Source organism: Telopea speciosissima, chromosome 9 (genome assembly GCF_018873765.1).
Source record: "Telopea speciosissima isolate NSW1024214 ecotype Mountain lineage chromosome 9, Tspe_v1, whole genome shotgun sequence".
NCBI classification, from domain to species: Eukaryota; Viridiplantae; Streptophyta; class Magnoliopsida; order Proteales; family Proteaceae; genus Telopea; species Telopea speciosissima.
In genome coordinates, this window is record NC_057924.1 from 42071558 (window position 1) to 42097454 (window position 25897).

The window sequence follows — 25897 nt, forward strand, 5'->3', positions numbered from 1 at the left end:
CCCTATGATAAGAACACAATTAGAAACTCACTCCCTCTCTTTCAAGTTCTGTATTATCCTAGGATTTCCATCGTTGCCTAGGGTTTTGTAGTGTGGAGTTCTTCTTCGTAAAGGAACCTTTCGAGATTGTTCGAGTTCGTGATCTGCTTGTAACTGCAAGCCGCATTCGATCATCCCTTCCGTTGCAATTCCATTCGGTTCAGGTAATTCCTAAACCTCTGTGATTAATGGAATGCTAATTTGCCAACAATTGAATCATTTGGAAATACACTCACACCAATAAACAATGAAAACCGAGAAAGATGTAAGGGAGTGAGGGAGAGAACGTGAAGCAGGGAAGGAGAGAAGCTGCGGCAAATCTGTTGTGCGCAGCCCCCTCTCACTAATTATATAAATAAAAGGTGGCCCCCCTCATTTAACCTAACCCTAGTGGGCCCTCTTAACCCACAACAGCCAAATTTTTTCAGCTCATTCCTGACCCGTCTTGGCGAATTGCCACCATGAAGTAAAACCATAACCTTAACGGAAGTCTAGTTTCTTCCAAAACGAACCAAACTTAGTTATTCTCAATTACTAGCTGTTTCCAAGACTCAATAGTCTCAGTCGTTGCAAGTGGAGAACGAACTAATAATAATAGAAAGATTTCGTTAAACCCACTTACCAACTAACTCTTTTAACCTTTTTTGTTATCCCATTCAACAGAACCTCAAACAAAGAACTGTAACCTCCTTCCCCATTACAGTATTCTCTCTCTCTCTCTTTATATATGTGTATATATAAATGCCACCATATACAGAGAAGAGCCCAAAACGGAAGAGGACAGGAACGAGCCAAAAAAAGGGAAAAAGAGGGAAACAATAGAAATAAAAAAAAAAAAGAAGAAAAAGATGGATTTAAAATGGAAGCAATGGTGCTTTATGTGCATTGTTCTTACTATTAGAGTTACAGAAGCCCATGTTTTCAATGTCAAAGACTTCGGTGGGAAGGCAGATGGCAAGACAGACATCAGTAAAGCTCTGTTATCTGCTTGGAATGATGCCTGTGAATCACTTGAACCAAGTACGGTTCTCATTCCAGAGGGAACCTATTTCTTGGGTCCTGTAATTTTGAAAGGACCATGCAAGAGTCCTTCAATTGGGTTTCAGGTTGAAGGAGTGGTGAAGGCTCCATCCAATCCTTCCGTTTTCAAGACCGACGGTTGGATTGTTTTCCAATACATCAATGGCTTGACCCTCTTCGGAAAAGGAACATTTGATGGGCAGGGACAAAGAGCTTGGAGTATCAACAACTGCGCCCAAAATCCTAATTGCAAAATGCTCCCCATTGTAAGCTTCACTTTTATCTCCATATGTTAGTCTCAAGATATACCAGCTCTTATTTTCTATTGTTTAACTGCAGAGTTTAAGATTCAACTTCCTCAACAACACTTTGATCAGAGACATAACCTCACTGAACAGCAAAAATTTCCACATGAACTTCTTTGCATGCTATGACATGACAGTTCAACACATTAACATATCAGCACCCGGCGAGAGTGCCAACACCGATGGTATCCACATGGGAAGCTCGGGGAGGATCAATATTACCAACACAGTGATCGCTACCGGTGACGATTGCATCTCCATTGGTCCTGGTACCCGCAACCTAACTGTTACCAAAGTTGTATGTGGACCAGGGCATGGCGTTAGTGTGGGGAGCTTAGGCAAGTACAAAGATGAAGAAGAAGTATGTGGAATCTCAGTGAGGAACTGCACCTTCATCAACACCCAAAATGGTGTTAGGATCAAGACATGGCCTTCCTCACCTGCCGGTATCGCCTCGGATATAATCTTTGAGGATATCATCATGCAGAATGTCTCCAATCCAGTCATCTTGGACCAAGAGTATTGCCCACATTTCAAATGCGATAAGGATGTAAGTTTTGTCTATCATGATGAAGCTTATTATTAATTCAACTTTAATGAAAGAAACATATAAAAAAACAACCTATCTCATTGATGTTTGTAGGATCCATCGCTTGTTAAGCTCAGCAACATCAAATTCAACAAGATCAGAGGTACATCATCTTCGCAGCTTGCAGTCATAATAGCATGTAGCAAAGGGGCACCATGTGAGCACTTGGAGGTTGGAGACATCCATTTGGAGTACACTGGAACTGATGGTCCCGTTCAGTCTACATGTTCTAATGTGAAACCCATTTGTTCCGGCCTGCAGATCCCCCCTACCTGTATCTAAATTATATTCTATCAAGATAAATTTGAAATACTGATCACAAAGCCCGGCCATTTCATAAGATGCACTAATAAAGTCATGATTAATTTTTGTTGTCAACACAAATTTTGCACTGCAGCAATGAAAATCAAGTTGATTATCTTAAAGATTTGGTACATCATTTAAAAGTTGTGTTGTGTGGAATTAGTTCTGGAACTAATTAAAGGGTTGAATGATACAGGATGAGCATTCACTTTCATTGTAACAAAATAAAGTAGGGTAGGAAAACATACCGTTCATTATGGAATGATGTCTGTGTCCCATCTTTGAGAATCACCAACAACTACTGATTATGGAATCTCAAGGTTTCTCTCTCTTCCTCTCTACAATGTATAGATCTTAGTAATGGGGGCTGTTATGCATACAACCATGTGATAGAGAGAGGACAAAGAGTCCTTAATTCTCACTATTCTAATTAAGCTAACAAATCTCCAACAAAGATAGGCTAAACATTAAAAAAAAAATAATTATTTTAACTTGGTCCGTAATACATATAACCATCAGGTGTATAGCAAATAGTATGGTCTAGAAAGACTGATCCTCGGCCAAGCGGTTGATGGATGCTTAACAACTTCCTAGCCCGTAACCTAATACTTACCCAAAGATTTGGGGCAAACCAACCATTGAGTCTTGGAATTAATTTAATACCCCTTCTATGAAGGAGGGCCATCATCAATGGGTCCTAGACCCCAAATCTAGGTGGTAACTCCCATTTTTCACATATACCCAGTACACCCAGGTGCAATGCTAAATTGACTTTTTTCTATCTGTTGTATCCACATGGTCACATGATTTCATTTGAACATGGGATTTCGACCAAACCCAAAATTCTGATGAGAGGTGCTCTGTATTAGGAAAAGGTAGGTTGTTGAGAAGTCCTCGATTAGATCTCCTTGTGATAATTCAAATTTGATCTCTGAGAACTTTTAAATGAAGGATCTATGGTAAGCTTACATCATATCACAAGATCGCAAAGGTTATTCCCGAGCAATCTTGAATGTAGATGTAAACCTTACCATCGACTATCTGAGTAAAACAGAATCAGAAGAGTGTAAGCATATTGTCACTTTGTTTGTATATATGTATGCAAGTATATATTTGTTTGTAAACCAAAAAAAATATGAAATATTAAAATAAGATAAAAAATGAATCACTTGAGTCCTAAATTGGTCCCCTTTTACCTTTACAAGGCACAATTCCGCGACAAAGAAAATCCTCGATACCCGTGTGGAACCGTCATGGCGAACGATTGAACCGGGCCATTCTCCACCATTTCTCACCTTCTAAGCTAGTTGAAAATTCTGGTTCACCTTCCTTGACTTCTAGTCCCTCCACACAAAGTCCAACATGGTCACCCCCTATTATGAGCACCATGAATTTGCTAGAGGCCAATTCTTCAGAAGAAGCACTGAGTCAGGAAATGGTTAGCATGCAGAGGGACATGACAGAGATGAAACAACTAGTTACATAGTTGGTCCAATCAATGCAAGGTCAATCTCGAGCAGATAATGCACCAACCCCCGAAGAGCCAACGGTGACCCCAACGATGTCTAGGACACACCCCAGGATCATAATAGAAGAAGAGGATATAACCATTAATGCTCATCAAGACCGACCAAGAAACGGAAAAGGGAGAAGCAGATGAAGGCATTCACCAAACAGTACTCATACAACATCGAAGTGGACATTACCCGGCGTGAGTTGGAAACCCTGAGGCAAGGAGCCGACGAGGGATTTTCTAACTTCATCATGAGGTTCCGTGAAAAGGCGTCTAAGATGTGGAATCGCCCGAATGAATCAGAACAAGTGGAAATCATATTAGAAAACTTACATTGAGAGTACAATGATCGCCTCTACTGTCAGCATATGAAGACCTTCAAAGCCCTCATAGCCATTGGGAAGCGCATTGAGGACAAGTACTTCAAAGGAAAGCAAGCCCAGACTTCAACCAAAGAAGTTTTCGGATCTTATTCCGGCAAGAACAACAGAGGAGGAAGAGGGAAAGGTCCCGAAGTGAATGCGGTTACTACCGTTCAGTACACTGAGAAGCAAATTTCACCAATAGTTGCTCCTCCTTTGGTAATCCAAGCTGAAGAGTCAACCCCTCCCAAATAGTTTACCTTCGGCAGTATGACATCTACCCACCTTTTCTTCATACTCAAGAGGAAAGGGATGTTGGATGCTGTACCTCCGCGGCCCGTGAACACAACCAATCCACCTCCAGGATATAAGTTAGAGTGGCACTATTATTACCACAGTCAGAAGGGTCATCAGACAAATAGATGCATACACCTCAAGCATGCAATCCAAGACCTGATAAATGCGGGGAAAATTGAATTTTGAAGATAGGACAACAGCCCAATGTGACTACCAACCCTCTGCCAGATCATGGATTGAACATGTTACAAGAGGATTTTCTCTTTAAGGATTCGACGATCCTGATTCAACCTGTGAAGTAAGAGCGAAAGCTGATTGACGCTCGAATCTATAGGGCTATCCTTACAGCCCAAACTGATCAGAGTATGAAGAAAAAAAAAAAGAATTGGAGGCACTAAAGCAAGAGCCGAATGAAGGATTCTCCGACTTCATCAGAAGGTTCAAAGAATCTGAAAGGATGCGCCCCCCTCTAACGGAGGAAGAGCAAGTGGAGATAATCCTAGAAAATCTACATGGAGTGTATCATGAGTATCTATACCCTCAACGATGTGAGATACTGGAAACATTTGATGGTTCGCTTGATGAAGATGTCTGTGAATGCTTACGGGTCCAACAATTGATAAGCTATTTCAACAAAGATGAATCGTTTCTCAAATCTGTCCCTTCTCGGTTGAACACGATGAAGTTTCTTCTCAGATATTAAGCCCGGACTTAATGGCTCGAGCAATTGTCTGAATGTGCAAAATGGAACATCCTCTGTATCTTTCACGACCCTACAGAATGCCATTCCTATTGGACGCCAGAAGGGTTAGTGTCAAGTATAGTAGGATGTCGGCCACATTGTATCTTCCATTCAGGGATTGATTTGGACATGGAAGAAATTTTCAGCATGAGAAATTGGGAAAACGACTGGCTTAGAGTAAGAGATCATTTTTGTGAAGTCAATGGAATCCTTAAATAACAAATTCCCCCAAAACTATGGGAAGATCCTTTTGATTCCACGGAAAATAGGGAAAGGAATTACCTCTTTCAGATCACCGAAATACGAAGAAGGAAGGCTGCCAAAAGGACATTCCCATGAAAAGAGATTGAGCACTACTGCCCGAAGGCGTTAAACTATGATCATTAATTTAGTGAGAAATAATGAACAGTAGAGACCATAAGGATTTTATTTTGACCAGATCCAAGTGGCTAATTGGATTTGGAAATATTTATTTCTGGTTTGATAATTTGTTAGGGGTAGGACCTCTTATTGACTATGTGGATAATGCTATGCAGGTTGACCTATCTCTGTGTATGAAGTATGCTGTTGATGAAAGTCCGATGTGGAACCAGGAGGTTTTAATCCATATTGACTCGACGGAGGTGAGGGACAGCATTACCAATGTTAATTATGCTTTTTCCAATATGAATGACAGGTTAATCTGGACACTGTCCAATGATGGCATTTTTACAACCAAATCTTCCTGGAATGAAGTTTGACAATAGGTGACAGTGGTTCTTTATGCGAAGTAGATTGGAAACTGTTTCTGGCCTACTAAAATAGCTTTTTTCACTTGGCAAATCCTCAAAGGCAGAATTTCCACTGCTGAATCGTTAATGTTGTTAGCTCTTCCTCTAGCTTCTCGATGCTTATGTTGTGGGAGTCCAAGGATGGATAAGGCAAATCACTACTTGGTAGAGGGAGGTACAACATCCAAGGTATGGCTTTATTTTTCGAAGTTGTTTGATATGGATTTCATTCACTCACAGGAGATTAGAACCCGTATGTTAGCTTGGCAGAGTTCAGCTAGTTTTAAATGTTTGGGAAGTTTTATTACTGGCATTCTTCCTTCTCTAATTATTTGGGAGTTTTGGCGGAAAAGGAACAATAGAAGACATGATGAAGCTTATCGTACTGCGGGTACGATTATAGAGAAGATAAAAGATTGGGTGAGAGGAATTCCTCACCCGTCCAAGTTTAAAGTTTACCCCACACACAGAGAAAGGTTAATTCTTGATTGCTTTGGTTTACAACCTTCTCCGCCAAAGTGAAACCCCCCCCCCCATTCATTCAAGTTTTTTGGTGCCCTTCTTTTGGGACGATCAAGCTTAATGTTGATGGTGCTTGCAAAGGTAACCTCAGATTGGGGGGTGGAGGTGGTATAGTTAAAAATCAAGAGGGGGTGGTTTTGGTGGCTTTCTCTAATTTATATGGGAAGTGCACCAATTCTATTACAGAATTAAGGGCCTTGCGGGAAGGGCTAAAAATATATGTTGATCTTGGGTTGTCGGATTTGGTAGTTAACTCAGATTCGGCTCTGATAGTTAAAATGGTCAATCAGAGTAATTGCAATCTCTAGAAGGGGTGGTACTAGTTTCAGGAGATCATGAAGTTATGTGATTCTACTAGGTCCTGCGTCACATTTGTTTCAGGGAAAGTAGCAAAACGGTGGATTGGCTAGAGAAGCTAGCTTGTGAAGCAAATGCCAACAAGATGTTCCAATTTGGGGAAGAGCCACCAAGGGAGCTTCGACAAATTCTTTTGGAGGTTAAAATCGGTCTTCCGGTTCTTAGAAAGTAGTTTGTTTGGTTTTGCACTCTTTTCGTTTGCTTCTTCATTTGTAGGGGTTGGGTTTTTTGGAGTGTTTTTGAGAGATGTTTCTCCTTTGGGTTGGGGTAAGGCAGCTATGCCCCCCCCCTTGTACCTTTTTAAGTTTGGTTCCTTTTCAATTAAAATTCTAGGGACTTCCCCGGGTCCCAGATAATATTCGGGGTTAAAAAATATAATAAAAAACATAATGGTAAGGAATATAAAGCAAGAAGCATTAGGTCGTAGGTGGTTTGTCAAAATGGAAAGGACAACCTGGTCCGCCTCTTGCCAAATTTGTTGTATTAAAAGATTTGATTTTGGTGAGTTGTCCTAGGATACAATTACTAACATGCTATAATTGAAAATAAATAAATAAATAAATATATATATATATATATATATATACATGGGAAAATATAGATACATTGCCCTTATACATGTTTCTTTAGGAAAGAGATCCTCTCCAACGTGTATCCCGAGTGCCTCTATCCTGCGTGCATGGAGGCACTTGGGATGTATGCTCAGCTGTTCCTAGCTATCGAATGTGCGTACGAGGGGCTAGTGCGCTAGAGAGGATCCGGGTCCATTCTTTATGCTCTCCTCACATAATAAACAGTGTGACCCATATTAATATTTTCTCTCCTACACTGACTTTGCTGGCTCTATATGAATGATACCATTTTCAACCCTTCATTTGGTGTAGTGTACAAATTCCTTCTTACACTGCCCTTGTAGGAAACCCTCTCCCACACACACACACACACTAGTTTTGCTTATAGAATCTGGATAGATTTAATACCTTCCATGGCTTTTCTTATTTTTTCTTATTTTTTTTTTTTTTTTTTGAAACTCTAAAGATCAACAAGAATAAATTATATGCGAAAGAGATCACTGCGTGGGCCTCTAGAGCTGTACTTGCCCATGGGAGTGCACCAACAAACATCGTCCTAGGTCAAAACCCAGAAGCCACAGGGGCCAGGCAACTAGGTAACATTTTCCCCCCCCTAATTAAAACAAGGATAAAATTATACGATTAACCAAGCACTCCCAGACGGAATACAAGATAGGACAATTGAAGGATTTGAAGACCACCTTCGGATTGGTAACCTCTACCATCCAATGGAGGAAATCTATCCATAGGTTTTGACGCCCCTACCAACCACCCGGAGAGAAAAAAAGATTTCAGTTTTACAAGGAAACTCTAAAAATGTCAAAAAATGATTGTGAAAAGAATATGCCTTAAACTCACATTGAGTAGCCGTTATCTTCTTGATTGGCAAGTGTCATCACAATGCACTGTCAGTTGGTGGGTTACAAAATAGTGTCAGATTTTTGCAACGCTACCCCCTCCTCAATATATAAACCATCTCTCTCTCTCTCTCTCTCTCTCTCTCTCCCTCCTCAATATATAAACCCTCTCTCTCTCTCTCGCTCTGCAAAAGATCTTTCTCTTTGCTATCTTAACCAAGAGAGCGTGAAGTCTCTGTGCTTTTCCACCGCTGTTTCTTTTCTCTTTTCCTTTTTTGGCTCCCAACAAATATACAATGGAAGAAAACATGGCCATTACTCCCTACGGAGAAATGGAAATCGCGGAACCTTTGGCCTGGGCACCACCTCTTGACGAAACACCACTGCTACTACCACCACCACCCCAGCAAGTGTTTCAAGGGATTCGTGTATCTGCTAGAAATATGAGCAAGAAAGAGATAAGAATTCATGTGGAGAGCTCAATGGAATGGAGGGTTGAAGAGAAAATTCGTGATAGTGGAATATATAAGGGTCGAACTGAATACGTAAGATTGTTTAATCTCTTCCTAGAGTTTACTGAACTATTGTTCAATACTTTTTTTGCTTTGAACTGTTTTATGTCTTGCTCGAGTTACTAGCTAGATAGCATTAGTTCTGCAATTTTTTCATATTTGGGATCTAAAGAATTTATACATAATTTGATCTATTAGCATAATGATAAATATTTTGTGAAGACTTCATTCCTTTTTTGGATTAAAAACTATTTTAATAGAAATTTTGCAGAAAAATTAATAGAGAAAGGTAGGATTTTACTTGAAAATTATGCTTTCTATGATTTTAACCAAGAAATAAAAGAAGGATAAAGCTAAAAATGTTGATTGTTCTCACTGGTATATGTTAGAATGTGTCCTAATGATCGAATCATGAACAAATATAATTGTGATACATAAATAAGCTGCCTATGGTATTGTGGATCAAAGTAGTTCACTAACCCTTTGACCATACCCTCTTTCTGTGGTTTAAAATTAAGAATTAACAAGAAAATATAAAAAGACCTAAATTTCCTTTATTTCAAAATCTATTAAGATGGAGTCGAGGAATGTTTCTAGTTATCTTGTAGTTTTGCCATTATAAACCTTAAAAACCAGCTCATTATTATTTCGGGCTGCCATGTAGTACTGTCTCCTATTTAGAACTTTAGATTTCTTAAAATCTATTTTTTCTTGCTTAAATATTATCAAGGACAAAATATATGTTGGAAAGGATCTATAATTCATTAAAAAAAAAAACACAATTAATAATTTTAGTTGAGAATCACTCTCATTGGTTCAAATGTTAATTGACGCATACATAGATTATTTTATGTATCCTTACTTGAAATCATATGTCTATTTAATTTATTCTCTATAATATATTAAATCTAATATAGAACTAGGGAGTGTTTTTTTTTTTTTTTTTTTTTTTTTGGGGGGGTAAGAGTCAGCAAAGGAGTACATTAATTGTTTAAAAAATATACAACACTATAAGAGCTAGGAAAGACCACTGAGCCACTGCTCCACCTTCGGCATTGCCATCAATAGAGTAGGGACTCATTCAGAAGATAGAACAAAAATTATGAGAATCTATATATGGGCCTCATTTGCGATTCCCAACTAATATCCTGAAGAACAAAAGAAGGACCACAATCCTAGACTAAAGATATTCTTGTTGATGTCGTGTTCTTTGCCAGCCGATCTACTACCACATTCACTTCACGAAAAACATGAGGAATTGTCCATGAGATTCCTTCCAAGTAGCTCTTGTAAAACCTCCACTTTTGTTGGAAGTAGCATGGAATATTTTGCTTGATAATCCAACTTACTACAGCTCGTGAGTCGCACTCTATCCATAGGTTATCTACTTTCATTAAATAAACCTGGTGTAACCCTACAAAGAGAGCTGCAAACTCCTACTATGTGTCTCCGGTAAAGAGAGATGACTTGCTTTGGCCAATTGACAAGCCTTACAATGGTGACTAAGATGGTGTGACTGACACGGTCAATTATTTATTTTCAGCAAATGAAAAAGAAGACGCTCATGCGGGTGTCCTAGGCGATGATGTCAAGTATCAAGAGAGGTACAAATAGCAGTATTAGCAAACGGAGAAGGTGGGGGTAGAGTTTGTAGTGATCCCCTTTACTCGGACCGGTGAGAAGAGTTGACTTGGTTACCTAATCCTTCACAAGAAAATGAGATGGGTGAAACTCAAAGAAAACATTATTATCACAAGTAATTTTTTTAATAGAAAGAAGATATTTAGATATAGAAAGAACATGGAGAACATTATTTAAAAGAAAAGTACGAGAAGAGAGATGGAAAAGATGAAGAACCTATACGGGAGATGGATAAGCCTTTAACGTTGCCAACATGCAATTGATCTTGACCATTCTACTTATCATATTAGAAGAGGGATTGAATATCAGGGGTCACATGGTGTGAGGCATGAGTGTCAGGGTACCATGTGAGAGAAATGGATGGATGCGGGGTAGGTAAGAGAGGAGGGTTGGGCTAGCCATAAGGAGGGCGATATGGGGATAAGATGGGTAAGTAGGGTAAGTATAATGAACCGCTGGTGTGGGAACATTGGGAGAAAAGGGGAGGGAAGCGGGGTAGGGTAACCAGATTGAGAGCGATAGTAACAATGATCAGTAGAATGATTTGTGCGCCGACAAATAGACCACCACAATCGGCCATAGGTTTAATCTGGGAGACCATGGCCAAGGTCACCCCGACTACCTCGGCAACCCCTATTGGATGAGGGGGAACTGGAGGCACCGGGTATGGAGGAGCATTGAACGGTGTTGGTGGACGGAGAACCGGCCGAGCTGGAAACATCACTTAGGGTGAGTTTGTTCATAGACGTGCCATGAAGAAATTCATGGCTCAGTAGCTTGCGTGAAGATCATCATAAGGAATAAATCTGTCCTAATAAGGAGTGAAGACACCATTTCATAAAACTCTAACTTGAAGCCAAGGTAGATGTGCGAGTTGAAGGCACTGGGACGATGTGTGTGATCAACAGCATTGAGTTTGGCAGAGATCGACTTTGCACGATGTAAGAACTGGGAGATAAGTTCATCCGATTTTTGCTGAATATCTTCTAAAGCCATGTTGGAGATATGATACGGCTTTCAAAGGGAGAGGAGAAAGTCGTGGAAAGAGTTTGTCAAATGTCGCGACTTGTTCGCTTACCAATCACAAATGGAAAGACCACCTCGATTAGAGAGGCAGTAAGAAAGCTTCTAATCATGGAGTCTTGGTGGCACCAAGCAGCAATGATGGGATGTTCAGGGCATGGAGTAGTGCCATCAAGGTGTCTAACAGATCATATCCAGCATACCTTCCATCTTGGCATCGGATCCTATCTCATCTTCCCATATTTATCATTGCTTGAGTATCAAGCATGCAATCTTCTTGACAGCCTATGATCTCTACAATCTCTCTCAATATAGTATGAGCAATATTCTTCTGTAATGGTGATTGAGTTTCCAACCAATGGATTCCTCTCATCTATATATTCAATCTTGTAAATCTCCAAACATAAGCTAATAACAATATCACAATTTCCAACATGGTATCATGAGCTTCTAGCTCCAACGAGCAGGAATTAATTCGGTCCTCCCTCCCTCCCATCTCCAACGACTTCATCCTTCTACCTTCAAGCCATGGTCTCTCCTCTCTCCACTCCATCAACCATACCTAATCTTAGTTAGATTCTCTCCATTAAATTATCATCTAAGAACTATGTATATTGGAGAACCCAAATTATCCCTACCTCAAAGGCCAACGACTATATGGATATATCACCAGATAAATTCCCTACCCCAAAGATGAAGCGCATGTTGAAGCATGGCAAGAACAATACACCTCCATCATGAGCATCCTTATCTCTTCTCTCTCCGACAAGGCCATGCCTCTTGTTGTCGGACGTGAAACAAGCAAAGAAATTTGGGACTCATGCAGCCTTCAGTTCCGCTTCTACAATGTGCATTTCTTCCCTCAATGTCGCCCTCTAGAATCTTGTTCACAAACCCAAGGAGACTATCACTCAGTTTCTACATTGGGCCAAAGTTCCTTTTGATGAGCTCAGTGGCACTGGCAAACCCCTCCCAACGGAGGATCTCAACATTCATATTTTTTGTGCACTAAGCATAAAGTTTCAGTTTGTGGTTTCCACAGTGATGGCTCATCAAGAACCGATTCCCTATACAGAGCTACACGGAATTCTTGTCAACCATGAGTACCTCCTTGTATCACGCCAAGCCATGATTGATCCTGCCAACATTGCTCAACAAAACCGTGGCCCTCTCACTCAGACCTATGGTCATGGCTCCCCTGGTGGCTGTGGTCGTGGCAAGGATGGTTGTAACTATGGTGCTCTGACTGGACCTAGTGGTTTTGGGCGCTCTAATGCCTTTGCACACAACCCCTGCCAATAATCTCAATCCCCTTTCCCCACTCCTACCCCAACTTATAACCAACTCATTCCCCCTCTTCTTCCACCTATCTCACCACACACAACCCACCTTTACTCCCCACACCCCAACAACAACTGTATTATTCCCAACCCTAGCCACCTTTCAACCAACCCCACCCGCCTTACAACCAACCCACCGCCTACCTGGCCTTACCCATTGGATCCCCGACATTGGCATAACACATCATGTAATGCTTGATCTACAGTCCCTCTTCTCTTATGCATCGTATAATGGTAAGAATAGTCTTTTAGTTGGTGATTGTAATTCTATCCCTATCTCGCATATTGGTTCTTCTTCTCTTCCCTCCAGCTCTCACTCTTTACTTCCTTTTGATGTCTTACATGTCCCATCTCTTACTAATTCCTTGCTTTCCATTCATAAATTTTCTTCTGACAATAATGTGTTTTTTGAATTTCATGTTTTCCATTTCAATGTGAAGGATCCGACGTCCAATAGAGATCTGCTTACGGGGCCTAGAAAAATGGTCTCTATTATCTACCATCGGTACCGCTGTCATCTCCATCCATCAATCTTGTGCATCTCTCCTCCTATGATCGTTGCACAAAAGTCTTGGTCATTCTAATGATCGTTCTCTTCAGCTCATGTTGCACGACGTCAAGCTTTCTCCATCTCGTCACTTGTGCTCCGCCTGTCAAATTGGCAAATCATGCCATTTGACCCTTCATGAAACTAGTAGTCGTAGAAGCTCTCCTCTTCATTTAATTTTTAGTGATATTTGGGGACCAGCCTCCACTGTTTCTTCTCTTGGACATCGTTATTTTATCATTTTTATGGACGATTTTCCTAAATATGTTTGGTTTTATCCTCTTAAAGTAAAATCTGATGCGTTCTCTACTTTCAAACAATTTCAAGCCCTTGTTGAGTGCCAATTTTCTAGGTAAACTAAAAGTGTTCAAATAGATTGGGGAGGGGAGTACTGCTCCCTCACCTCCTATTTTGCCACTCTTGGCATTCACCATCATATCTCCTGCCCTCATACCCATGAGCAACAAGGCACCATTGAGAGGCGCAATCGCCATATTGCTGAAACAGGGCTCACCCTCTTGGCCCAAAGCTCTGTACCACAGGCCTACTAGGATTATGCCATTGGAACGACAGTTTATTTAATCAATCGGATGCCCTCTCCTATCATTGGCAATATTTCACCCTACCCACTCCTCACCAATCAACCTCTTGATTATAGTTTTCTCAAAGTCTTTGGGTGCCTTTGTTTTCCCTTTCTCAGACCGTACAATAGTCATAACATGGATCCACGGTCCGCTCCATGTGTCTTCCTTGGGTATAGTTATCATCACCATGGTTATCGTTGCATGCACCTTGAGTCACGACGAATATACATTGCTCGCCCTGTACGGTTCAATGAGCTTCATTTTCCATTTCAAGAACAACCCTCCACTTCACCCCCTCATTACTTACCTCTCCTCCTTGGGTTTCTCTACTCTTAGCCACCATACCTGATCCCCCATCCAACACGACAACCACACCCCTCCCACACACGCCTTCGTTACCCTCTACCCATTCACCCACCTCTAGTTGTGACCCCCTCTCTCCCTCACCTAGTCCGTCTCCCACTCCCTCTCTGATGCCCCATACCATCCCACCACTTTGTACCCGCCTCCTTAGTGACCTTTACGATGACCCATCCACTTCTTTACAGACCACTTTCCACCAATCCACCCCTACCCCCACCAACTCCAACAGAACCCAATGGTGGTTGGCCATGTCCGATGAGTTTGCTGCCTTGATGCGAATTGGCACATGGTCTTTAGTCCCTCCCGCTACTAACATGAATTTGGTTGGCTGTAAGTGTGTGTACAAGATCAAGTGGAAGGCAGATGGCACAATTGAGCATTACAAGGCAAGGCTTGTTGCTAAGAGGTTTCATCAGCAACAAGGTCTTGATTATGATGAGACTTTTAGCCCTGTTGTCAAGCCTACCACCATCCATATGGTGCTCAGTATGGCTATTTCTAATGGTTGGGCAGTTCGGCAGCTTGATGTTCAAAATGCTTTCTTGCATGTTGTTCTTTATAATGAAGAAGTTTACATGGCCCAGACTCAGGGATTCGAAGATTCCAATCAGCTCAATCATGTTTGCAAATTATACAAGTCCCTCTATGGGCTCAACCAAGCCCCTCATGCTTGGTTCAGTCGTCTCTCTCAAATTTTTATTCAATCTGGTTTTCGGGCATCCCAAACCGAGCCATCTTTATTTATCTACACACAAGGCCCACGACATCTTCTATACTTGTCTATCTAGATGACATCCGTATTACAGGGAATCAGCCTACACATATTACTACTCTCCTCCAACAACTTGCTTCTGAATTTTTCAATTAAGGATCTTGGCTGTTTAAGTTTTTTTCTAGGTATGGAGGCAACATACAGACCCAACGGTGTTACTCTATCTCAGTCATAGTATATTACAGATTTGCTTCAACGAGCTAGTATAGCCGATTGCAAACCGATTCTGACACACATGGCGACCACATTCAAAGCCTACTCTGCAAGGGTTGTGACTTTCGCTAACCCCACCAAATACAGGTCTATAGTTGGTGCGCTCCAGTACATCACACTCACCCGCCCAGATGTAGCCTTTTCTGTGAATCAGGCTTGTCAATTCATGCATTGCCCTACTGAAGACCATTGGTCGATGGTAAAGCGTATTCTACACTACCTCAAATACACAATGCACTATGGGCTTCACATCACCAAGTCCTCTTCTCCAGATCTTCATGCTTTTACTAACACCGATTGGGCTGGGGATGCTGATGATCAAAAATCAACCGGTAGATATGCCATCTATATGGGATAGAACTTGGTCTCTTGGGCATCCAAGAAGCAAACGACCATTGCATGATCCTCCACTGAATCAAAATATAAAGTTCTTGCATATGCTTGTGCTGAACTGACCTGGGTTCAGTCCCTGTTTGGTGAGCTTGATCTGTCCACAACCCAAGCCCCCGTGTTGTGGTGTGACAATATCGGTGCAACATATCTCTCAACAAACCCAGTCTTTCACGCCCGTACTAAACACTTGGAGATCGATTTCTACTTTGTGCATGATAAAGTTGCCAAACAAGATCTTCAGGTTAGTTTTATTTCCACTAAAGACCAGATTGCGGACATTATGACTAAGAGGCTCAACACGACACGTTTATCCTTCCTTCAAGACAAGCTAAAGATTAGATCCATCGAATCTTCATCTAGAGGGGGTGTAACAGATCAAATCCAGCATACCTTCCATCTTGGCATCGGATCCTATCTCATCTTCCCATACTTGTCATTGCTTGAGTATCAAGCATGCAATCTTCATGACAACCTATGATCTCTACAATCTCTCTCTCAATCTTTCTCAATATAGCATGTGCAATATTCTTCTCTAATGGTGATTGACTTTCCAACCTGTGGATTCCTCTCGTCTATATATTCAATCTTGTAAATCTTCAAACATAACATAATAATATAGCACAATTTCCAACAGTGTCCAAATAAATTTTGCACATTGTAGACGGTGATTTTTGTCACCCCCTAAGTGGCGATGATGACAACGGGACATGGACAATGGACGACGCACTCTCCCTCTTTCTAGACCCAAGATATCTGACCCATAAGACCAAGAACCATGCTGAGTACAAAATGACCCATTTTAGGCCAAAAAAGAAAGAAAAATGGCACTGCGCCCCCACAGCGCCGTGGACTCCTTCCCACAGCGCCGTGGGCACCTTCCCATGGTACCGTGGGGATGTGTACCGGATTTTCACAGTGCCATAAGGGGGTGTGACATCAGCTTGCTGACGTCACCCACGGTGCCGTGGACATCTCCCTGGCGCCGTGGAGGACTTATCTGGCCAGGAGAGAGAGAGGGTCCCTCCCTATAAATAGGAGGGTCCTCTCCCACATTTTGGGGAAAAAGGAATTTTTGGGTGGAGAGACCCTCCCCAAGTAATTCCTACCCACTTTTCTCCCTTTTCACCCTCATTTCTGCTCCTCTCATAAGAGTGTGAGTGAGTGAAGTTTTCTTGGTTGTAGATAGATCCTTCGATTATCCTTCTGAGTATAGAGCGCTTTTGCTCCTAGACATTGTTATCCCGTCAGTGTGCGACTAACAATCAAAACCCGTTTATTGCAGACATTATTCTGTTTGTTCACTCTTCTCCAAATCACTTGAAAGAGCTGTTACTCTGCCCAGAAAGGAATCAGCGTCAGTCTATTCATCTATCTCCCCTGAGCCAGGGGAATACAACCATCAGGTATAATAATTGCATTCTTGTTAATTCGATGTAGTCCTTTCGTGTTCCATCGTTTTAATCCGTATTTTTCATATATGTAATGTAGTTTATTATGTTTAAGTTTAGTTCATATTATCCGAATATAGTTCATAATATCCTTCATCCCCGTGATAAAAAAAGAGAGAACATTCATCTTTATGTAGCATCTAATACAGAGAGACCAGCTTCGGCAGGGCGAGGTGGGTGCCTAACACCTTCCCACGCTCGTAACCTGACCCCTTACCCAAACCTCTGGTCAAACCATATGGAGTCATGTAGCCCGATTCTGTTCACAATGGATAGGGCTACACCTGATGGGTCCTAGGCCCTAACCCTAGGTGGCGACTTCACATTATATTAGCATATTTTAATACATGATCCCACTCCCCTATTTATCAATATTATACATGGACAATGTTATCCATATCCATATCCACATATACAATACCAAACCCTATGTCGCCATATATACGGGAGGGCTGAGGAACCCTCATCCCGAGGACCACGGTACTTACAGTGGCGACTCCACTAGGGATGGTGGACAAACGTCCACCAGAGGTCAAACTTTCTAAATAGGTGCTATCAATAAATGAAAGAATGTTCTCTCTAAACTTTTATGTAAAAAAAAAATAAAAAAATAAAAAATAAAAAAATAAAAAAATAAAAAAAAAAAAAAATAATATATATATATATAAATACCATAATATGTTTGTCTAGCTAACCCCTGTGTGTACTAACCGCATCATGCATAGTGCTCGAAGTAAAATCAAACGACGAGGGTACTCCCTGTCGTGCCTTTACCCCCGGGGAGGTGAGGCACGTCATACTAAGTACTCTGAGATCGGATGATAGCCGCTTCTTGTACCACTTTCTTGCACACATTCACTGCATGGGAATCCCTCTTACCCCCGTAGTTAGTCATTGGACCCCATGAGTAGTCATGGGTAATTCGCGGCGAAGCTACAGCCCTTGATATTTATTGTACGAGTTTAGAATCACCAACGAGGGTATTCATTAGTGTGCTGTGGAGTGCTTTGCCACTCAAAAAAGGCACTAGCTCGATTACTCTGAGTTTGTGTGACCTATTCTCCAGGTATATCAAAAGAACCATGTGCCTACAATTCGCGACCACGAGCGATAGGTATATCGGTTCTGTCAAGGGTGACCTTGTTCTGTCCTATGAAAGCCTACCCATTACATGCATCATATAAGAAAATAGACCATATATGACTAGGGTACGACACAAACTAACCTTTGTTAGCTGTAAGAGAGAGACCGAGTTTTAGGGTCATTTGACGATTAACCTGGCTTTGACATGAGATGCCACCGAAGGTAAGGAATTCCATAGTCCCGCGATGGTCCCTCGAAGAAGAATGGAAGCTCACTTCCATATGATGGAACCTTACATGTCCCTCAAAATAAGGGCATCTCATTTTGACTCCAGACATAATCGTCAATTACCCGGTAACTAGGATCTTTCTCTGGTTTGTTCTTTTTGTTATGTTCAAACATGCTTGGGCAATGACGATATTCAAAGTCTGGTCTCAGAAGGAGTCTACTGAAACTCCGATGACCACTCCGATTACTTGAGTCAAATAAAAAAATAATATGAAACATATGTTATAAAATACCAAAAAAAAATCATAAAAAAAATGAAAAAAAAATATAAAAAAAAAAAAAATATATATATATATATATATATATATATATATATATAAAGTAAAATTCTCTTTTTAGCCTTCTTAGGGTCTAAACTAGGTATTCTTCTCTCTTTCGTAGAAGCACGATTCCGTCCTTGCCCATCTGGATCCGACGCGGTGGAAGGTTAACCCGGGCCAACCCACCATTCTTCTCAAGATTGTCAACTCCTTCTCATCCTTCAAGTTCATCATCTAAGGTATCGCTTGTGAGTAATATGGATCCTACGGAGGACCACTTATCTGAAAGTCACGTCGAAAATCGAGTAGATAGGCTGCAAGTAGACATGGCTGAAATGCGGCAACTCATGGCACAACTAGTTCAGTCGGTCAATGAACTATCTAAGGATGGATCCATAGCTGGACTAGCAGAGCAAGAAGTCTGGAAAACTAACCCCGCAACCCTCAAGACTCCAATCATCATACCAGTAGAAGATGGGGAAGATAGCCACCCTATGGACCCTCCTGAGACTGAAAGGGAGAAGAAAATGAGAGAAAAAGTAGCCGAATTGGAAGTGGTTGTCAAGGGCAAAGTCAAAGAAAAAGATGAAGAAGACCTGGTGTTCTTTCCCGAAGGGAAAATCCCCAAAGATTTCAAGTGGAAATTGGATAAGCTCGACGGATCGGGGGATCCTAGGGCTCATCTCAAGATTTTTGCCACCATTGCCAGATCATGGGGACTTTCTGAAAACCAAATGGGATAGGCGTTCTTGTATTCTTTGGCTGGATCTACTTTGAGGTGGTTAACCCAGCTTGATCACTCTCAAACCCAGTCATGGGCCTCTGTGGTCAAAGCCTTCACTAAGCAATATTCGTACAACACCGAGATGGATATTACTTAAAGAGAATTGGAAACCTTGAGGCAAGAACCAAGTGAAGAGTTCTCAAACTACATCATGCGATTCAGGGAGAAGGCCGCAAAGATGTGGAACCGCCCTACTGAGGAGGCGCAGGTCGAGATATTATTAAAAAATCTGTACGGGGAGTACCGTGAGAAGATATACTACCAACATATCAAGACATTTGATGCTCTTATGACGATTGGGAAGAAGATTGAAGACAAGATCTTTAAAGAAAGGCAGAATCAGGGTATGACCCGTGACGCAGCAGGAAGCTATTCGGCGAGGAAAAACCCAAGAGCCAAAGGAGGAAATACTGCAGGGACAAGCAGCCAGGTGGTAGAAGTCCAGGTGGTAGCAGCAGGATCAACCCCTCTTGTGATCCAAACTGAATCTGAAGCATCCAGGAGGAATTTCAACTTTGAAGGAATGACACCCTCGTTGTTATTCACCAAGCTCAAGAAGCAGGGAATGATCAATTCAGTTCCTCCTAGGCCTGTGGATTTAAATAATCCACCTAACTGGTATAAACCCAATCTGTACTGTCATTACCATGACCAACAACGCCATCATAAGGATAGATGCCTATCTCTTAAGCATGCGATCCAGGACTTGATTGACGAGGGTAAAATTGAACTTCAAAAGAAGCAGCCACCAAATGTCACCACAAATCCTTTGCCTAACCATGGAGTAAACATGCTTCAAGAGGATGCCAAACAAGTAGATCCTACCACTTTGATTCATCCAGTCGAGAAGAGGAAGCTAATGAAGGCACACGTCTATATAGTAATGTTAACCAAGAAACTTAAGGAGGAAAAGGAACCACAGATTCAACAAGAGATGTCTCAGAAAGTGGATCGGCCCGATTCCCCTTTCTATCATCCAAAGTCAGAAGGTGCCACCTGGGAAGAGCACCAGATACCTGCATGGAAAATCTCGCAACCACTGATGAAGGGGACCTATTCTCCAGAGTCATCTACAGGGTCAGTAAACATGTTGCAGGAAGAGACACCATTCCAAGATCCTACTACATTGATCCAACCCATCCCGTGGTATTTAGGAAGAGATGAGCAATCACGGCAAGCACGGGCAGAAAGGATGCGGGTTTGCATTTACTGTGCCTGAACCAACTGTGATGGGAATATCCGAACAGGCGAGCAACCATGTGATCAAGGTAGAGGTATAGCATCCATCAACCGGCTTTGAAAGTTGGATTTCTTGGAGTATGGATTAGAAGGTCTCGAGACAATGACGCCATTGTGCAAGTATGGTTTCTCATCATCCGAAATATGTCACCTGGTTCCTATAGAAGAAGAAGGGAATGAAATCACCAGAGTCACACCTCAGCTCCTTAAAGCAGTCTCAGCACTAGCTATTGGTCAAGCTCTAACAGAAGAAGTCTCTCTTATCAATATAGGGGGAGATACTGATGACAGCTCAGATGAGGAGGACGACCAAGAAATCCATGAAGGATGGATAGAGTATGCCGAGCAAAGTCCAACGATGGAGGACGAAGGAGTAGAAGCGATGGATTGGGTAAATAACATCGAAAGCGATGATAATAATGATCCTACCAGCCTTATTCAACCCATATCATTAGCTGAGGATGAAAGCAGAGATGATGAGGAGATATCATCTCCAGAGGTCCCCAGAGGCGATTGGACGGTGTCCAGAGAAGATTTTAAGCGTTGGAGCATGACCGCCTTCTACCAGGTCGCAGATATACTCGATGTTTCCACCAATACTCAAGAGATCCTATACAAGGCTACTTGTCTATTTCCAGATCTGGAGTTTAGTAACTTCGCAGCACATTGTGAGAGCTTGGTGATGCCAAATGAGAGCGATGTACTCGCTCGAACCCTCCATGAGCTGAAAAACATGACTTAGTTAGTCAATGCTTTGGCCTGTGATCTGTTTAGAACTCCTCCAGAAGACCTGGTCTTCTATTCAGATTCATTCTCCTATCCAGATCCACCCCGAAGAAGTGAAACATGGGACGCATGGATCAATGATATCAGTCTCGGGGAATTTCAGAGTGACCCCACCAAAGGTATCTTTCCTATGGACATCGATGATGAAAGGGAAGAGCAGTTAGAAGAAGAACAATCATCTGAAGAAGATGAAAGTGAGCAAGAATCTACATCAGAAGAATCCAATGATGAAGAATCCGAAGGGGAAGAAGAAACAGAGGAGGAGGAGCCTTGGCAACCAAGGACGCATTTGAAAAAGTATGAAAACATCTGCGGACCCGCACCATGGGCTTTGTCATTCTAGGTGAACAAGATCCATCGGGATGTAGACAAGATCCCAAAAATGCTTATGAGAATGGTGGTCTTGGATGATAAGTACCAAGAAGAGCTTCAATAGCTAGAACCCGTCAAAGAGCAATGGTCACTCCCTCAAGCAATCCATCATTTGGAGAACTCTATAAAGCTAACTTTAGCTCTGGCACAAGACCTATGTGGAACTCCTCCTTTGTCTCCAAATCAAGGTAACAGAGAATACCATGCGTGGGCAAGAGCACATGATGATTTCAATATGTGTCATGTCAATGAGGGAGGAGCAGTAAATGACCTAACAGGGAATATCCACCCAGTTATTTCAAGCCCGGAAGAGAGGTCCGAAAGTTTAGTTTCTCAAGGAGAAAAGAAGGATTGCAACTTCTATAAGTCACTGGCGGAAGCAAGGAAGATGTACCAAGCGGCTTCGGAAGCCTTTCATGCCATTAGCCAATTGATACCAGAAGAATCTCATATAGTCCAGCAGGTTGCTGAAAAGCAAGAAACCTTATCAGGAATCCTAAATCAGGCCCGGAAGTCTATTGTGGCATTGTCTGATGAAGGAGGTAAAACCTGAATTTGTCTCAAGGGTCCTCTTATCATCACTGATAGTGACGAAGAAGATGGAGACTTTTGCCCAGTCCAGTTGGTCATCAAAGAAAGAGAGTCAAAGGTTGCGAAAACCAGGAGTGGCCAAAACTTCAAGAATAAGGAGTTGACAGTGGAAAAATATCGGTCTAGCCAATCAACAACGGTTGTTGAGCCAGAAAACCGAGTACTAGACCAATTGAAGAAGGCCCAAGCCAACATCTCAATCTGGGGATTATTAATGGCGTCACCAACCCACCGAGAAGCTGTTTTGAAAGCTCTTACCAAGGTTCAAGTGCCCATAGAAATGGGACCTGAGGAATTATCTCACATAGTGGGGGCCACTTATGCCATTCAGCCACTCTTTTTCTCAGAAGAGGATTTACCCCCGGGAGGAAAGAATCACGACCGGGCACTTTACATTACGGTGGAATGTAACAAGAATCAGGTCCCCCAGGTTCTAATAGACAATGGGTCCGCCCTCAATGTAATGCCCCTCAAAGCAGCCAGATGCATGAGTTTATCTCTAGACAAGATGAAGTCGTCCAGTCAAACCATCAGGGCATACGATAATTCCAAGAGGGATGTAATTGGGATTCTTACCACCAGAGTCAAGATTGGACCAGCCTTCTTTACTATAGACTTCCAAGTCATCGACATTCAAGCATCCTTCAATATGTTGCTTGGAAGACCATGGCTGCATTCGACAGGAGCCCTAGCATCAAGTCTTCATCAAAAGCTGAAGTTCATATATGACCAAAAAGTAATTACCATCTTTGGAGACCCAGAAATGGTGCACACTTTGGCCAACATTGAAGTAGGTGGTTCATCCTCGTAGGAGGTGCAGCTGGGTGGGTTTGAAATCGGCCACATTTGTACTACCTTTGCAAGTGAAGAAGATTAGAGTCTAGGGAAATTCTCGACGATGTGGAGTAAGGCCTCTGTAAAGATCATGAAAAAGATGAAATATTTTCCTAGACTGGGATTGGGAAAGAACCAACAGGGGATACCACCATTCCCAGAGATACCAGCCAATGCCAACCGATGTGGATTAGGGTTTAACCTGAAGGACCCAAGGAAGAAAACCACAGGACAGAGGGACAATGTAGCGAATGGTACGCCATACTTCAAGACTCTGAACGGGTACTTCATGAAAGAGGGAGAAGACTTCCCTTACTGTGGAAATCAGGAACCATGGTTCAATCAAGAGTAGGGCGAATGTCTACCAGGACTTGAAATATTCTTTAAGAATGAAGTGGACTGGATAGCCATGGAATTGGATCAAGCCAGCAAGAAGGAAGTCACAGGGGATCAAGGGATCGGTGAGCTGTTCGAAGTGGCGGTGATCATTGAAGAAGAGGAAGAAGGACCGGCACCACATCTTTTCATACAACCTCTCCAAGGATCCATAGAGAATTGGGAAAGAATGATGGAAGATTTCCATATTAATGAGTCTGAAGTTGTAACCAGCTCTAGCATAGTCCTGTCTAAGTCTGTCTCTGAGTCTATATCTGAGTCCTATAGAAATGTCCAGTCCATTAGGTCTGTCTATACTCTTCCCCTTATCATGAATGAAATTGCTGATTCCGAGTATGTTTCTTCTTCTTCTTCCTATTCTTCTGATGATGATAATGTCCTAGAACATCGTAATCTGTTAGAATAGTTGGAGCAAAGAATAGCTCAACCCGTCCGAGAGGACACCCACCCCGTAAATATAGGGACCGATCAATGCCCTCGAATGATCAAAATTGGTGCTTCTCTCAATAATGACGAAACATCCCAAATGATCTCTCTCCTCAAGGAATTTGAGGAAGTCTTCGTCTGGTCCTACAAGGATATGCCCGGCATCGATCCAAAGATTGTGCAACATGAACTACCAACATATCCGGAGGCTCGCCCAGTCAAGCAGAAGTTAAGAAGGATGCGGCCGAAATGGAGTGAGAAGATTAGGGAAGAAGTCATCAAACAATGGAATGCAGGATTTCTCCAAGTAACCCAGTACCCTCAATGGTTATCCAATATTGTCCCAGTCCCTAAAAAAGACGGGAAGGTCAAAATGTGTGTGGATTTTCGTGACCTAAATAGGGTCAGCCCAAAGGATGATTTTCCATTACCCCACATTGACATTTTGGTAGACAACACTGCAGGCCATGCTCTACTGTCCTCCATGGATGGTTTCTCAGGATATAACCAAATTAGTATGTGCCTGAAGGACAGGGAGAAAACTGCCTTCACCACACCCTGGGGCATATTTTGTTACAAAATAATGCCTTTTGGGTTGAAAAATGCTGGGGCAACATATCAAAGAGCGGCCATGGCTATCCTACACAACATGATACACAAAGAAGTAAAGGTATATGTCGATGATATGATAGTCAAATCTGTTGACCGACAAGGCCATTTTGTAGCTCTCAGAAAGTTTTTTGAAAGAATCAAAGAATACAAGCTAAGACTGAACCCTCAGAAGTGTGTGTTTGGGGCCAAAGCAGGAAAATTACTGGGGTTCCTTGTCAGCGAAAGAGGGATAGAAGTGGACCCTGACAAGATAAAAGCCATCACGGAAATGCCACCACCCGGGATAGAAAAAGAGGTACGAGGGTTTTTGGGCCGCATCCAGTACATCAGCAGATTCATATCCCGGTTGACATCCACTTGTGAACTTATCTTCAAACTCCTAAGGAAGACAGAGCCGAAAGAATGGAATGAGAAATGGCAAGATGCCTTTATGAAAATCAAAGAGTATCTACTTTCTCCTCCTATACTTGTCCTTCCAGTGTTTGGTGAACCTTTGTTCCTATATTTGTCAGTAGGAGAAACAGCAGTCGGATCAATGATGGTCCAAGTTGGCAAGACGGATGGAGAAGAGCACGCAATCTACTATGTAAGCAAGAAATTCCTCGAGTATGAAACTCGATATGCTCCAATAGAGAAGACATGCACATCTCTGGTTTGGGTAACTAAGCGTCTGAGGCACTACATGGTGTCACATCCCGTCAGGTTGATCTCTCGAATGGATCCAATTAAGCACCTCTTCGAGAAACCAGCATTGACAGGGAGAATGGCTAGGTGGTTGTTGTTATTATCAGAATTCGACATAACTTATGTCAATCAAAAGTCTGTGAAAGGACGGGCAATCTCCGACCATCTAGCAGCATTTCCCTCAGAGGACGATTCCCGAGCAACAGAGGACCTCTTCCTAGATGAAGATTTACACTCTATAGAAGCTGAACCGACTAGAGAGTGGCAATTGTACTTTGATGGAGCAGCCAATCAAAAAGGATTTGGCGCAGGGGTATTATTGATAACCCCAGAGGATTTTTACTTGCCGATGGCCTTTAGATTGGAATTTAGTTGTACCAATAACATAGCAGAGTATGAAGCTTGTGCTATTGGGTTAGAAATGGCTCTGTCTGTAGGGGTTGACAAAATTAAAGTTT

At 42.1% G+C, this 25897-nt stretch overlaps 1 protein-coding gene across 1 annotated transcript; it reads left to right on the plus strand.

Moving 5' to 3' along the window:
- The first annotated feature begins 889 nt into the window (after window positions 1-889).
- Window positions 890-2235, plus strand: LOC122638913 (exopolygalacturonase-like). The gene is made up of 3 exons (XM_043831763.1): window positions 890-1325; window positions 1399-1914; window positions 2008-2235. Exons 1-3 carry the CDS (start codon window positions 918-920, stop codon window positions 2233-2235), a joined length of 1152 nt encoding a protein of 383 aa, XP_043687698.1. The 5' UTR covers window positions 890-917.
- The last annotated feature ends 23662 nt before the right edge of the window (window positions 2236-25897 follow it).

Bases quoted from the DNA above. Each gene is read 5' to 3' on its own strand.
- LOC122638913 (XM_043831763.1), top strand. From the start codon at position 918: ATGTGCATTGTTCTTACTATTAGAGTTACAGAAGCCCATGTTTTCAAT. The intron at 1,326-1,398 runs GTAAGCTTCACT...GTTTAACTGCAG, and splicing joins ATTGCAAAATGCTCCCCATT to AGTTTAAGATTCAACTTCCT. The intron at 1,915-2,007 runs GTAAGTTTTGTC...TGATGTTTGTAG, and splicing joins ATTTCAAATGCGATAAGGAT to GATCCATCGCTTGTTAAGCT.